The sequence below is a fragment of the Coregonus lavaretus genome, assembly GCF_964263955.1.
Source record: "Coregonus lavaretus genome assembly, chromosome: 36".
NCBI lineage: Eukaryota > Metazoa > Chordata > Actinopteri > Salmoniformes > Salmonidae > Coregonus > Coregonus lavaretus.
The window spans coordinates 16118747-16135589 of NC_140023.1; the positions used below are offsets into that span (position 1 = coordinate 16118747).

At 41.2% G+C, this 16843-nt stretch overlaps 1 protein-coding gene across 1 annotated transcript in view; it reads left to right on the forward strand.

Annotated features, from left to right (window-relative positions):
- LOC311110543 (heat shock 70 kDa protein 12A-like) overlaps positions 1–11615 on the forward strand; it is a gene marked incomplete at its 3' end in the record, with an annotated part of 22944 nt that extends 11329 nt beyond the window's left edge. The window contains exons 2-6 of the mRNA XM_084153053.1: positions 2587–2673; positions 3524–3628; positions 3907–4165; positions 10049–10152; positions 10984–11615. Of these exons, the coding sequence (XP_084009179.1) occupies positions 2587–2673; positions 3524–3628; positions 3907–4165; positions 10049–10152; positions 10984–11615 (1187 nt within the window). The remainder of the gene's footprint in view (positions 1–2586; positions 2674–3523; positions 3629–3906; positions 4166–10048; positions 10153–10983) is intronic.
- Between the last annotated feature and the right edge of the window lie 5228 nt (positions 11616–16843).

Sequence of the window (16843 nt, forward strand, 5' to 3'; positions counted from 1 at the left end):
CCATCCCTGAGTTCTATCAAAGAAAGGCAGATTGTAATAATGTGACATTTATTTCAATTTTCTCTCTTAGAGATTGTATTAGCATTTATGGAGATTGTTGATCTTTGACAGTGTATTACACCTATGTTGGTTCAATTGACGCATTGTGTCATCAGCATCAATCAAAGACGTCATAGACCTATTGATGTAATAGGTGCTGGGAGCCCATGGAACATGGATTGAATCCAGAGGAATCATGCCAATAGGGGGCACAGGGGCACGTGCCCCTTCAGATTTGTCGTGTTGAAAAATGAAAAATAATTGTACTTTTTTTTTTCTTCTCCTTTTTTTCTTCTCTGTAATACTACTAGCCACCTAGAAATGTTATGAAGTTGGCTTTAGCTAGCCCGGATAAATTCCCAATCTCTCAACCTCATAACTACTACATTTCAGGCTATCAATCAAGTCTTAGCTGGCAAGGTTGGTAGACTTTAGAAAAGCAAGCAATTACGAAATGTACTGAATAAGACTCACATTCCTTTCAATCATTTACCCAGATTTTAGCAGAGATGCAGAGAAGCATATTTCCTTTAAAAAATTACCACCAGTCAGGAGGATACAGACAGCTCAAGAGGTATGCTTAGATATGCAGAAAAATATACATATTTCTGTTATAGAATTAAGCATAATGATTATGGATCTAGATTGCAGTAAAAAGCAGTTTCAAGTGTTTGAAAAATGCAAAATTCTCCAACTTTAGTACGGGGGGCCTCCCTCTGGACCACCCCCAGCCATCCTCATGTACTTTGTGCCCCCTCAGATTTTTGGGGTTCATGACGCCCCTGATTGAATCCATTCTTCCTGGTGTCTGTGACCTTGGTGAGAGGCTGACATTTATCCAAGGTGTCAATTCAAAACTATAGGCTCCAGTCCTTGAATGCCAAGTATTTTATGTCAAACATATAATTTATACCATCTGTCAAACATATAATTTATACCATCTGTCAAACATATCATTTCCTGAATGGGATTCACTTGTTATAGTAGTACTGTAGCTTTAGTTTGAATTCAATATGATTCGCCCACACATTCAGTAGAGGGAACCCTGTAGGACAACAGTGCACATGGTATACTGTCTTTAATAAGAACTGAGATGAGAGATGATATACTGTACTGTATAGACTATTATTGTTGATTCTGAATACTCACTGCAACAATATGAAAACAGTATTCAATCTGTAATTGGACACTTGTTGCCTTACCGATCTTGGATGATGGTCATTGCATTGATGGAATGTTCATTGCCTCCGTCATGGTTTACAATGCTCTAACCGCATGCTGTAACAAGGCTGAAGGCTATTGGTGTCTCTTTGGAGCAGATGTGTTCCTATGTTTTTCCTTTATAGACTCTCTAATGGCCTGTTTTAGGCTGTGTCTGGTCAGCTTAGGTCTATGATTATGACCACATACTTTAAGACTAGCAGAGTTTGTATTTTTCCTATATCTCTACATTCCTGTAAAATGCTTAGTTTATTGTCCAAAATGGTGCTCAAAGTGTCCCAAGGCTATATACAGGATTTCAGAACTAGCGAGGACAATGTAGCACCATCCAACGGATATATCTTCTACTAATAATACTTATGGAATATTTAGTTGGTTTGAAATAAACCCTGTGATGAATAGTCAGATTGTGTGTAGGCTTACCGCCTTGCCTCCAGTAGCAATGCAGAGGTCAGAGAGAGGTTTGAAAAAAAGAACAGGGCACAAGTCAATATCCCCAAGTCTAATGCTGGGGTTTCCAACAGGATGTTACAACTCTTTTCCAATTTAGGTATTTTTGTGTTGGAAGAGAAGTGTACTCTCTGTCCAGCTGCTGCTGTTTCCTCCTTACATTAACTTTCCCATAATGGTCGCTCCTCTACTCGAGTATCTTCCACCATCGCTAACTCACAACATTCTCACAGCGTTCCTGGAAGGTTATTCCTTCATTTTGTTGTCTGTGTTTTGACATGTTGATGGAAGAGGTAATGGTGAGATAGATAGACCCCACTCTCACGCCTTCCTGAGAACTAATAGGAGTAGGAAATTCCTCCTTCCCCTGTTGGAGGAAATGTCCTTCTGACATCTTGATCGCTGTGATCATGCTACTACTACTGTCTCTTCCTGTTTTCAACCAGTGATTTCAAGGTCCATATGTGATTAATCCCATCATTAGCCCATAAGTACTGATCATAAGAGCATTCTCCAGTTTTGAACATTGAGTGTAGAATGTCCTTTACTTGGCCAGTGTTCTCTCATCCCTTTGCAGCTAACACGTTTTTTTCCCTATGTAGGAAGAACATTTCATCAGCGAATATAATGATAAAGCACAGTTTCAATATGAATACATAAACTAAAACACTAGAAACTGTCAACACAGTTTCTCTGAGATGGGTACCTGTGATTAAGCCATATAGACAGTTCTAGAGTTCTATCGCTGACTTCACTCCTAGACATCATATAGCCCTACCATCCTGTCGCTTGACTTACATTGTATGACCCACACAGCTTCACCAAAGCGCTTTCATCCTTCTCACACTCGGCCATTCTCTTTCTGTTAATAACCAGCCAAGGAGCATGTCCGAAGCAAACGGCAGAGCCGCACCTTTTTGGTGGAAAATGTCATAGGGGAGCTTTGGTCGGAGCTGGAAGAAGGTAGAGTCTTTTTCTCTCTTTTACACTTCTGTTTCTCTCTCCCTCCTTCCTCTCTCTACATTATTTGCTCTTGCTGTTTCTTATACTGCTGATCATGCATCGTGCTGGTTATTCACAACCCTAAAAAACAACAACATGCTTATTGAGTGGGAGGATCTACTCTACTTAATATCTTGTTTTTGCTAATAACCTCATGCTTTTACAGTCTAATCGATTACATTTCTCTACTAATCAAATGCTTCCTGTAGGTTTGGCTGGATGTTGACATGTCAGTGATCATATGGTTGTTTACATCAGTGGTTCCCAACCAGGGGTACTATGACCCCTGTGGGTACTTGGCCTATCCACAGGGGTTACTTGAGAAGACTTATGAGACCATAGGCTTACTGGTAAAATGCACATGAGGGGGTACTTCAGGGGTACTCCAGGCAGAGCATAATTCAGTTGGTGGTACAGTAAGCGATAAAAGTTGGGAACCACTGGTTTACATGATCACATGGTGATTACTGACCACTGTGACAGTGTGGGCATGGTGATAGTATAGGTTATCTACTGTATGAAAGGACTGAAATCCAGTATAGCAATTGGTTTCTCCTCTATCTCCCTCCTCCATGCCCCTGTTGTCCCAGTGTTATAGTAGCTACACTGTACCAGGTCGCCAGTACCCACTTGGGATTTTAGGGCGTGACGGTATCATGACTACTCGTGTTCAACATCCTCTGAGTGTGTCCCAAAAACAGAAGCTGCTTTTAGAGGAAAATGTCAGAAGTCATGCTTCAGAGGCGCTATTGGCTACCGCTATAGTCTTCTGCCCCTTGTCCTCCAATGACGTTTCTCTCCATGTTGCCAGGTGACCGCTATGTGGTGGTTGACTGTGGTGGCGGAACGGTTGACCTCACGGTCCATCAGATACAGCTCCCTGAGGGACATCTCAAGGAGCTCTATAAGGCCTCAGGTACAGAGACTTCTCAATGCTCATATAGCAGCTCTCGCTGTATGCATGTTACACTGAGATGGATCTAAGCAGTGTCCTCAATACAACAACAATCACATTATTCTGGCTGTTATATTACATTGTGGGGTTGATGCTTGGACTCCTAGACTAAAAAACACTTTCATAGCAGAAGTCTAGCAGTAGGCTTAATCAGGGTCCATGCAACCACCTCTATGAGTTCTATGGACTCTTGAGTCATTTGAGCTGTTATTGACCGACACTAATTTTCTCCTCCTCAGGCGGTCCTTATGGCTCCATTGGTATTGACTATGAGTTTGAGAAGCTCCTGTGTAAGATCTTCGGGCCCGACTTCATCGACCAGTTTAAGATTAAGCGGCCGGCTGCCTGGGTGGATCTGATGATCGCGTTTGAGTCCAGGAAACGGGCAGCGGCCCCGGACAGGACCAACCCCCTGAACATCAACCTGCCCTTCTCCTTCATTGACTACTACAAGAAGTTTAGAGGTCACAGTGTGGAACACGCCCTGCGCAAGAGCAAGTGAGTGTGTGTATGATTGGGGAGAAGGGTTAGAGGATTGGTACAGGATACAGCATACACTGAAATTCTAGAGCTCAATCAACTCCCTATTGAGTGATTACACAATTACCCAAACATGTGTCTGAATAAGTATGTCCTAGCTGTCAGATGTAATATACACTGAGTGTACAAAAAATAGGAACACCTGCTCTTTCCATGACATAGACTGACCAGGTGAATCCAGGTAAAAGCTACAATCCCTTATTGATGTCACCTGCTAAATCCACTTCAATCAGTGTAGATGAAGGGGAGGAGACAGGTAAAATGATTTTTAAGCCTTGAGACAATTGAGACATGGATTGTGTATGTGTGCCATTCAGAGGGTGAATGGGCAAGACAAAATATTTAAGTGCCTTTGAACAGGGTATGGTAGTAGGTGCCAGGCGCATCGGTATGAGCGTGTCAAGATCTGCAACACTGCTAGGTTTTTCAGGCTCAACAGTTTCCTGTGTGCATCGTTTTGGAAACTAGGCGTATATAGCGCGTCACTACTTCACAGGAGCGCCATTTGAACATAAACTTTATTTTATTTTTACATGTTCAAATATTACACGTTTCTAATTTTGTCAGAAAGTCATTTTCATTTCAAGTTAAAGTGTACTGTTAGCTGGCTGGCTAGCTAGCTAACGTTATGTGTATGATCTGTGTAGTAATATTATTAGTATCTCAGAGCCATTTGCATTGGTAGTTATAGCCTAATGTTAGCTAGCTAACATTGCACCTGGTTGGTTAGCTACCTGCAGATTCATGTAGGGTAGTAACGTTATGAGTCGGGATTTTGGTTCATTGTTTAGCTAGCGTAGCTACATGTCTAAAAAAAAGACTCCACAATGCAAGTAACTATTTCAATAGAATGTTTATGATGTCACTGCGACAACTGTCAATAGACGTAGCTGGTAAATTCTCTCTGGCTATCTACGCCGATTTCAGAGCACTCTCTAAGAGTGTGCCAAAGGGCAGAATAACTGACATATTTACGAACGCTCAACACACGTACAAACATGGCCGGTGTCAGTAAACGTTAGCAAAAAAGCGTTTTGACATTTTTTCCAGCAGCACAGTTGCAGTCACCAACGCTCTGGATAACATAAAAACAGCCTAATCAGCTCTGCTAGGGCGAGTAAAATGGTCAGAGTGAGCTGTTCTCTCATTTGTGTCTGGAAGTAACTAGCAAGCTAGCCAACTATAGCCAGTTAGCTTGGGTGCTTGACTGCTGTTGTTAGTCAGAACGCTCGGATCAACCCTACTCCTCAGAGAAAGAGTACAGATTACATTTACACCCGTAATATAAACCAGCCTTTAGACTTGAAATCTTTTTTTGTTTAGTACATAGCCTCACATGTGAACCTTAAAGAGATGGATGGGGGTAAATCTTAAGAGGGTGTGAACGATGCTGAATGGCTGTCGACAAAGAAGAGCTCTCCAGTAGGTACCAAAACATTCAAGGGCGAACTATTAGGAAGTTATGTTTTGTACACTCAGTGTATGTTTACTTGGTGTATGTATCCATGTGAATACACACAAGCTTCCTCTGCACAGATTTCAATTCCTTTAACCAAATATTTAATGACCAACTTGCGACATATGACCATATATTATCCATTATATACCAGGGAATTTAGAATTCACCACCTTTCCCCCTCCACCACCTTACAGTCAGCTCATTAAGAGACAGCAGGCGTCTCAATACACATGCAAGACCTTACTGTTAACAGTCAGACTAGAGGGTGGTATCAAAGTGAGACAGGGTCTTTATATAAGCAAGCTTTATTTTAATGTTATTCAGTCATTTTTTGTGAATTCAAGTGCACAATACTGCACCAAACATTAATTACATACTACTGTGTGTAGGCAGAAAGAAAGCATTTCAGACTTGTCTTGGCTGAAGTAATTTGAACTGAATGAACCTGAGTGAGAATACTTAGTCAGCTAATTACACCAGTCTAGTGTATTGTACATACACTAGACTATTGTCTAACTTTGATACCACCCTGTGTTCTGGGTGTTAACAGTCATTTCTTGCATGCATACATATTTTCATCCCATATTAAACTCATGGGACCCTTAAAGACATTCAGATTCCCAAAAACCTGAGCCTCCAGCAGTCCTGTGGGTCCTCTGACTCAGTCATAACTGTAAATAATTTAGTCTGTCTCACTCTGCTGAAAAAGCCTTTGTGTAAAATAGTGTGTGGCAAGCACACGCACTCACAAACACCTTGGAGAATACTCAAACGATACCAGATGGATTCTATACACTCCTATAAGATATGTTACAATAAGAGCAGAGTGAGGGGAAGGAGTACATATAGGAAAACACTGGTCTCATGAAAGAAACTCACGTGAGCTACTGCATGGAGACAGACACCACTTATCCATTGTTCTCCTACAGACATAAAGGCAACCCACCAACTCAATTCAGTCTAATGTAGCAACATTTTAATATACAGTGGGGAGAACAAGTATTTGATACACTGCCGATTTTGCAGGTTTTCCTACTTACAAAGCATGTACAGGTCTGTAATTTTTTATCATAGGTACACTTCAACTGTGAGAGATGGAATCTAAAAAAATCAAGAAAATCACATTGTATGATTTTTAAGTAAATCATTTGCATTCATTTTATTGCATGACATAAGTATTTGATCACCTACCAACCAGTAAGAATTCCGGCTCTCACAGACCTGTTAGTTTTTCTTTAAGAAGCCCTCCTGTTCTCCACTCATTACCTGTATTAACTGCACCTGTTTGAACTCGTTACCTGTATAAAAGACACCTGTCTACACACTCAATCAAACAGACTCCAACCTCTCCACAATGGCCAAGACCAGAGAGCTGTGTAAGGACATCAGGGATAAAATTGTAGACCTGCACAAGGCTGGGATGGGCTACAGGACAATAGGCAAGCAGCTTGGTGAGAAGGCAACAACTGTTGGCGCAATTATTAGAAAATGGAAGAAGTTCAAGATGACGGTCAATCACCCTCGGTCTGGGGCTCCATGCAAGATCTCACCTCGTGGGGCATCAATGATCATGAGGAAGGTGAGGGATCAGCCCAGAACTACACGGCAGGACCTGGTAAATGACCTGAAGAGAGCTGGGACCACAGTCTCAAAGAAAACCATTAGTAACACACTACGCCGTCATGGATAAAAATCCTGCAGTGCATGCAAGGTCTCCCTGCTCAAGCCAGCGCATGTCCAGGCCCGTCTGAAGTTTGCCAATGACCATCTGGATGATCCAGAGGATGAATGGGAGAAGGTCATGTGGTCTGATGAGACAAAAATATAGCTTTTTGGTCTAAACTCCACTCGCCGTGTTTGGAGGAAGAAGAAGGATGAGTACAACCCCAAGAACACCATCCCAACCGTAAAGCATGGAGGTGGAAACATCATTCTTTGGGGATGTTTTTCTGAAAAGGGGACAGGACGACTGCACCGTATTGAGGGGAGGATGGATGGGGCCATGTATCGCGAGATCTTGGCCAACAACCTCCTTCCCTCAGTAAGAGCATTGAAGATGGGTCGTGGCTGGGTCTTCCAGCATGACAATGACCCAAAACACACAGCCAGGGCAACTAAGGAGTGGCTCCGCAAGGAGTGGCTCCGTAAGAAGCATCTCAAGGTCCTGGAGTGGCCTAGCCTGTCTCCAGACCTGAACCCAATAGAAAATCTTTGGAGGGAGCTGAAAGTCTGTATTGCCCAGAGACAGCCCCGAAACCTGAAGGATCTGGAGAAGGTCTGTATGGAGGAGTGGGCCAAAATCCCTGCTGCAGTGTGTGCAAACCTGGTCAAGACCTACAGGAAACGTAGGATCTCTGTAATTGCAAACAAAGGTTTCTGTACCAAATATTAAGTTCTGCTTTTCTGATGTATCAAATACATATGTAATGCAATAAAATGCAAATTAATTACTTAAAAATCATACAATGTGATTTTCTGGATTTTTGTTTTAGATTCCGTCTCTCACAGTTGAAGTGTACCTATGATAAAAATTACAGACCTCTACATGCTTTGTAAGTAGGAAAACCTGCAAAATCGGCAGTGTATCAAATACTTGTTCTCCCCACTGTATATATATATTTTTTACATTGGATGAAAGTATAGACTCAGAGCTACAACATGGTATATCATACAGTGCATTTGAGGAACAATGGGAAAGTAATTCTGCTTTGTATGTTGATAAACTTGTAACCCCACTTTTGAGAAAATGACCCTTTGTCTACACCCATTCATCATCGTTCACACCCTCTTAAGCCTTAGCCCCACCCATCTCTTTAAGGATCACATGTGAGGCCATGTGCTAAACAGAGTAAGTAAGGTAGTGTAGTAAACAACCAAAGATTTCAAGACTAAAAGTGGTGAAAGTAATAGCAAAAAGTAGTAGTAAAAATACACTATCTAGTCCTTGGCCTATATCCTAATCTGACTTTGGTGCAGGTCATGTTGTTCTTCACATTACCATCTCTGGTAAAGACAAGTGTATTTGTCACATGCACAGGATACAGAAGGTGTAGGCAGGTAGCTTAGTGGCGGCAGGTAGCTTAGTGGGTAAGAGCGTTGTGCCAGTAACCGAAAGGTCGCTGGTCCCCGAGCCGACTAGGTGAAAAATCCCTTCGATGTGCCCTTAAGCAAGGCACTTAACCCTAATTGCTCCTGTAAGTCGCTCTGGATAAGAGCGTCTGCTAAATATGTAAAATGTGTAAACAGTACAGTGAAATGGTTACTTGCATAGTAGCAATATCAAAAATAGACTGTCTAAATTGATGCGTCATGTGAAAGAAATTATATAACCACCTCCCAGCCGCATCTAGCTAAGTGGATGGGTCACTATAGTCTAGACATGTACACATGTTCATTAAATACAATAGATGGCCGTAATCACCCCTAGATACACCTGGCTAACTTAATAGGTAATGTAATCATCTGGCGGAGTGTAGTCTTTTGTTTAGACACGTAGCTAGCTAGCTAGCTAGCTAGCTAAACAATGAACCATAATCCACACCATACAGTACAAACGGACTGTGATAGCTAGCCACCATGCATGAAATGCTGTGGTATGAATCTGCAGGTAGCTAAAGCTAACCAACTAGCTAGATAACATTAGGCTATAACTAGCAATGCAAATGGCTTTCTGAGATACAAATAATATTACTACACAGCGAGCCAGCAAGCTAACGTTCGCTAGCTAGCTAACAGTATGCTTTAACTTCCAATTAAAATGACTTTCTGACAAAATTAGAAACGTATACTATCTGACTCTTACCCATATACATGGATGAACGCTTGTTTGGCCCATTGTGTCAAGTCACTCCGGTTCACACTGACTGTGTACAGAAAGTAGTCCATCACAACCTTTTCCCACTGATCTTTGTCGATAGTGCCTGCTAAATTCAGGGCAGCAATGTTGTTGAGAGCAGTAGCAACACTTTTGCAGTTCTCCATGGCTAACATATTTTTCAAAAAAGCTGCAGTAGCAAGGACACATACGTTCAAATGCCTCTCCTGTGAAGTAGTGACGTGCGACATACGCCTAGCTTCCTGAAACGGGTCACAAATGTATTCCATAGAGAGCTCACTGTGTTAAATCTCCATATAGATAATATACCAAGCACAAGGGGTAAAACGTAGTGGTAGACACAGTAATTTCCTTATATCCATTCAGGGGACTGTAAAAAAAAGGTTTTGTTTCCTAAAGACATCATAGGTCACATACTGTACTGACGGAGAAGGAAGTCTGGTTCAGAGTGCATTGTATCAGTGCTTTTACAGTAGCCTACCAATCTACTGGTAATCAGAGCAGGGTTAATAATGGCATGCTTATCTATCCTCTCTTGTCTCTGCAGTGTGGACTTTGTGAAGTGGTCCTCCCAGGGCATGCTGAGAATGAACCCTGATGCCATGAATGCCCTCTTCAAGCCCACAATAGACCACATCATTCAGCACCTCAGTGAGTAGCAGCTCTTACTAATACAAAACCTATTTTTTTGACACACTGGGGGACTACATATACTGTACAGTATACCAGTAGTATCTGAGAGATGTAGTCTGTGACTATTATACAGTAGGAAGCTGTCCATGTGTTTGCCTGCAAGGGTTGAAACCTGAAAGTCAAAGCAGGATGAGTAATAGACACAGTGTGGAAATGGGTGTCACTCATCCATTTTAATGAGCGGAGATTTCTGAACTTACATTCAAAATGGCTGAAGTTCCCAATGTTTCCTTGTAACTCGCAAATCTTGGGTTTAGCAATACTGCAGCCTATCTAATGTTAATCTAAGGTGTTGGCCCTGCTGCTGTCTTGAAAAAGAGACATATCTCAACTGATCTAGGTGAATAAAGCATGATTCTGTTTTCAGTTTGGATCATATGCATCTCTATACTGTATGTGAGCGGTCCACCCAGGCTTAATTGAAAGCATTCCCATCCCCATTCCTAGTTCAATGGAGTTGAGATCCCAGAAGAGACATTTGGGGAGTGCACACTGCACCCCTAAGGGTTCCTCTCACTGTACATTGAGCAGTCTACCCAGTACTCCCACCTAAAATAAACCAACGTACTTCAATAATGCATGCAGTGGTTTTGGACAGAGTAAGAAGTTGGTCACATTACTGAATTCCTAGAGTAAACAACTTGTTTGTTGAAGTTGTTGTTTTTAATGGTGTTACTAATGGAATAACACATAGCCATCTGCTAATGCCTGCAGAAAATTGACATTTTAATAATGCTTCACATACTGTAGAGTAGAACTCCTGTTGAATAACAACTCTCTCCCTTTCAGCTGATCTCTTTGATAAGCCGGAGGTGTGTGACATCAAGTTCCTGTTTCTGGTGGGCGGCTTCGCTGAGTCGCCCCTGCTGCAGCAGGCTGTGCAGAACATGCTACATGGCCGCAGCCGCATCATCATCCCCCACGACGTGGGCCTCACCATCCTCAAAGGGGCCGTCCTCTTCGGCCTGGACCCCAGCGTCATCAAGGTGCGCCGCTCGCCCCTCACCTACGGTGTGGGCGTCCTCAACCGCTATGTGGAGGGCAAGCACCCACCTGACAAGATGCTGGTGAAGGACGGCATGCGCTGGTGCACCGACGTCTTCGACACCTTCATCGCCTGCGACCAGTCCGTGGCCCTGGGCGAGACGGTGAAGCGCAGCTACACGCCCGCCAAGCCCAGCCAGCAGGTCATCGTCATCCACATCTACTGCTCGGAGAAGGAGGGCGTGGGCTTCATCAGCGAGCCGGGAGTGAGGAAGTGTGGCACGCTGCGGCTGGATGTGACCGGTACGGAAAGCACTGCAGCACGCCGTGAGATCCAGACGCACATGCAGTTCGGGGACACGGAGATCCGGGCCATGGCGGTGGACGTGGCCACCTCGCGTACCGTCAAGGCTAGCATTGATTTCCTTACTCAGTAAATAGGGTGACAGAACCAGAGGGTCAAAGGGTCATAGGAAGTGAAACCTCCAGCAGCACAGCACACACACAATGAACCAGGGGACAGTGGCTAGAATGCTGTAGCAGTATATTGTTCTTTAGGCCTGTTCAAATTCCCTGTAGCATGATAAGTGCTAGTTTGTTTCTGCTTTAGCTAACTCCTTGGTCAGAAACAAACTAGCACTCAGGTTTCATACCATCTGTGTATGTATTGTGTCTAGTCTTAAATGCAGGCTATATTGATGTGCTCTGCTCTAGAGATCTACACAGATTTGCAGATATTGCTACTGATACATGCAGCCTTGTTTCAGGTTCATTGTGTGTTATCTGTTGTGTGCTGTTTTAGGTCATGGTAGATGGATACTGTAGTACTCCTCTTACAGTTACAACACCATGCTATGACACAATGCTGCACAAAGCTCAGTGTCCTCTTCAACCCTGGCTCATGGGACCGTATTTTCATAACTCCTATGATTATTAATCCCATGTAGCTCAGTTGGTAGAGCATGGCGCTTGCAACGGCGGGGTTGTGGGTTCGATTCCCACGGGGGGCCAGTATGAAAAAAATAAAAACATGTATGCACTCACTAACTGTAAGTCGCTCTGGATAAGAGCGTCTGCTAAAATGACAAAAATTAAAATTAAGACATTTAAAACCGAACCCCTGGTGCTTCCATGAACAGCAGTTATATACATTATCATTCAGATACTTAACCTACTCATCAGAACAGAGTTTTATTAAGTCAAGGTTGGAGAGTACCTGAGATGACGAGGGAAGGCAGTGGTTCTCCAACAAAAACACTCAATTTAATCAGTTTTCAACAGTAAAACGTTACAGCAGGAGTGTCAAACTCATTCCACGGTGCAGAGTGTCTGCAGGTTTTTGGTTTTTCCTTTCAATTAAGACCTAGATAACCAGGTGAGGGGAGTTCCTTACTAATTAGTGACCTTAATTAATCAATCAAGTACAAGGGTGGAGCGAAATCCCGCAGACACTCGGCCCTCTGTGGAATGAGTTTGACACGTGCTTAACAAGATAGCTTTTGAATCTGTATTTATCTCTGCCGTCTCCTGTGGTTAGGCCTAAGTGTCATAAAAAGGAGTTATATTACCTTACGCAAACCAACTTGGTGCATTGGCTTTAAAAATGTTTGGTCAAATTTAATCAGACAGTCTCCTATCCTGTCAACAATATATGTTTAATGGTTCTATGTGTTAGAAATATAGAGAGACTAACAGCCACCTGTTTAGACATCAGGCTTGATTGTCACGACGTTAATTTCTCACAAACAATGTAAAAATCCACCTCACTGGTTAACATGTTGCGCTGATCCACAGCAAAATATAAATCCTTGAATGTGAAAAGTGGCAGAGTTGACAATGCTGCTAGCTGAAGCTGCAAACTGATTTGAATATAACCATTGCAATGTGCTTTGTTGTTGGCTTCATTTGTTATGCTTATGATACGACAGAGGACAAAAAGCCACTGCATTTCCTTTTTGAATATTTCTAATTCAGGAGATTTCTGTACAAGTGCAGGCCCTTAAAAAGGAAAGATTCAATTGAAAATATGTTTATTTCTGTAAATACAGTATTTAAATATTGTACAGATTTTTAGCGTTATTATTTTAGCAGCTTTAGAACAGTGTGTGCTTTCACACAGACACCTTATTTCATTATTCTCACCAGCCATAGCATGAGTCAAGGCAGAATTTGAATGGCATATTCATCGACAATGAAGTGAAAGGGAGCGTTGCCTGTGTGTTGCTCAGCGATTGAAAAAAGAAACTTGAATACCTTTGCCCTTAAAACATGAGTGGTTATTGTTATGGAACATGGAGTTTCTTTGGGTTGGGCAAATCCTCTTTTTTTTTGTGATTACATGGACAAGAAACAAGCGACAAGACAAACATTTCCCCTCCCAACCCCCTCCCACAGGACTTCCCTAACCCATAGCTAGATTAGTGGTTCACAGCAGCAGTCTACAGAGTCATACGCTGATGAAAGAGCAATTATGTTTCTTTCACTACAGATGTAGGATCATAATTTGATCACACTTTTGTTGATGAGAATTTTTCTGCACAGCAGGAAATGCAAACTTGTAGTGTATTCAAGGTTTAAAAAGGCTTCTAAAGTTTGTAATTTCCACTTTAATGTTTCAGACTTGATTTGCCCTAACGTAAAATGTATCAACCCCTACAAAAAATGTCCATTAATTATAATCCACATAATAATTCACATTTCCTGTTGCTGCTGGATTATTTGCCTCCTGTAGCAAATTGACTCAAATTAAGATCCTACATATGCAGCCTCATGCGTACGTGCTACAGATATTTCCATGTGGGCAAAACATTTTGTTTGCTTTGTAACTCAATTTGTATTTAGTTTAAAAAAAATAAAAAATAAAATAAAAAAATCTTTGTATTAGTCCCACTTGGCTTATGAAAAACCTGTATTCTGCATTCAAATGATCGATAGAAAATCTTTCTTGGCTCTTTCTAACGACAGTAATTGCCAATTCAACACTATCCTTCAACCAACCTGCAAATAATATAAAGTGACAGTTCCAAATCTCTGCCCTTCTCTCCCAAACAATGGTAATACAAGAGTAATAACACCTTGCAATTACAAGGTATTGTTCCTTACCACAATTGAACACAACCATAAAAAAATGTTGTGCTGTGCTTCCATTTGAAATTTGTTTCAAGGCTGCAGCTACTGGAAGCTGCTGTTGAAAGTATTATCCCCTAAATCAAGTATTGATGGAAGGAAGGAAATGACACAATAAAAACAACTTGATATTTAAAGATTGTGAAAATCTATAACCTTGTTCAATTAAATAAAAATATATAATTAATAGCTTTACACTCTGAAAAAAAGTTTATGGCCCAACATACAATAATCTACACAAATGAATGCCTGACATAAAATGAGATGTCAAAACGATTCACCATATAGACACAATGCATTTCTCTAGTCTTGATTCCAGACAGAGGTAGTGTATTACTCACTAGTAACTGATGGTCACATTGGATTTGAATTGATTCTGTTTCCTACAATAGCTGCAGTTCGTAGATGCACTCAATTTGAGTGGTTGGTTACAAGATATAGCGCAGACGATGCATGATAACCTTACTTGAAGGTTTATGGTCTTCCTGCAATGTTTCTCTCTGAGAACCCTACACTACGGGGTTTAAAACTCCTAAGTTAGATCTTCACTGAAGACTCTGTGAATGTAGGTCGGTCTCCCTTGATTTGTTGATGTGAAAAAGTGCACAAGCTTTGATCTCTGATGCTGCCTTTGGCACTTTCCTGCAATGCACATTTTGCATGAGTAACTCTTTTACGAATGATGAGAAAACAATTTCTAACAACACTTTTTAGGTTTGAGGTAAGGTGGTGATAATGTTATGCCACCATGTGTGGAGAAAAGTGTGGCCTTTTCAACTCCAGATGCAATGACATATTAACCATTAACTGCGAAGGCAACGTTTGTACATGTCCCAATCACTCATCTCACACACTGTTATCAGAGCAGATCTGTTAAATCTTTGGAAAGCCGTGAAGTGCCCAGATCTGCCCTCTCCATTCTAACAACTAATATCATGTTTATCTATCATGTTAATCTACACTTTCCTCATCCCCACCATTATATGGAGGTCAATGTATGACTATTAAGTTGAATGAAATAAAAATAAATAATTTGTTTCTTTAATGTATTGCTACTTTGATAAATACCATGTATTTTGTGCAGCCTCCAATATTATGTAATGCACAAGATGCTGTATGTAGCTGCGTTATATTCAAAGCTATGTCGGAATTATATGTTTAGCTAAAGTTTGCATTGTATTTAGTTTATAATGGAGCAGAAGATGACAACTGGCACACTAAAGAGAGTACATATGTTGAATTCTATGGTAATTTATGAATCTGGAGTTGAATGGGTGGATAGGCAATTAAGGAGCATAATTGTAGCTAGCTTCTGCATACCAAATTGAAAGTGCTTAACTCTTAATCTAGAACTTAAAATATTACAGTTCACTGCTACTTGATTCTGTGCTTCTTATATAATAAGTGACTTCACTATTCAGACAAAATTGCCACTCTTACTTAAATGTTTCATAAATCACACGTTTTTTCAGTGTATCTTTGGGTTGACGCACATGTGATTTTTATACTGTTGAGTTACAAGTCCCCTGCTCTTACCATTTTAACTAACATTTGTTGTATTTCAATGCCAAGTATCCACAGCCAAACTGTCATCCAATAAAATGTGTGTATTTCAAAGAATATCTGACTACCTATTGTTATTAGTTGGTGGTTTCATGACAGTCTGAGGGCATGCTGGTTTCATGACATACATGCTACACATCAAAAACACTTCTGACAACCCTTCACACATAAATAACAGGAAGAAAGGCAGAAAACAGACTATATAATACTTTTACATTTTGCCAGTGCAGTGTCTATAACCAGTCAATTGTGTTGTATCACTCAATTGGAAACAACAGTTACAATGTATTCTGCAATAAATCAAAATTTTGGAAATCCAATTCAATCTAATTTATATTTGTCTATGTATTCTATTCAGTGTTAGGAACATTTGATGAAGAAATATTTTTTAAATGGGTGTGACCAATTTGGGTCTGTGCCTTCAGGCTGAGTAAGAGCCAAGAACGAGAATATCTGAAAAGCAACACTGCTCTCCGGTGGATACTTTTAGAAACTACAGTACCTGAGAATAGTATGTAATACAGCATTGAAATGATGGAATATCTAGTACTTTGCTTAGTGATACCCTGCTTCACCAACTGTACCTGTTTTTGAGACAATTCCAACTCAGTGGTTTATATCATCATGATAATGACAGCTCTAAATTATTTCAAACTGCTGCTCATCTGTTTCTGATCTCTCCACCCAGTCCGGAAGAGCTTATTAGCAGAAATAACAGTAGATCCAAAATAAGCTCCAGCTGTTTTTGTTGGAATTCAAGACTAATTGATGTGTGCTGTGTCGAGTTGTGACGTTATGGAGACATGGCTCCATATTGCCCTCTGGCTGCCAGTATCTATTAGACCTAATGGCTTTGGAGTGCCTTATGTAGTACTCCTGTAGTACAACGATGATTGGTACAATTTGTCCCAGGTTTGATAACAGAAGTTGTGAAATAAGCTCTGGCTTCAAACCAGCCTCACTGTGCTATTCTCTA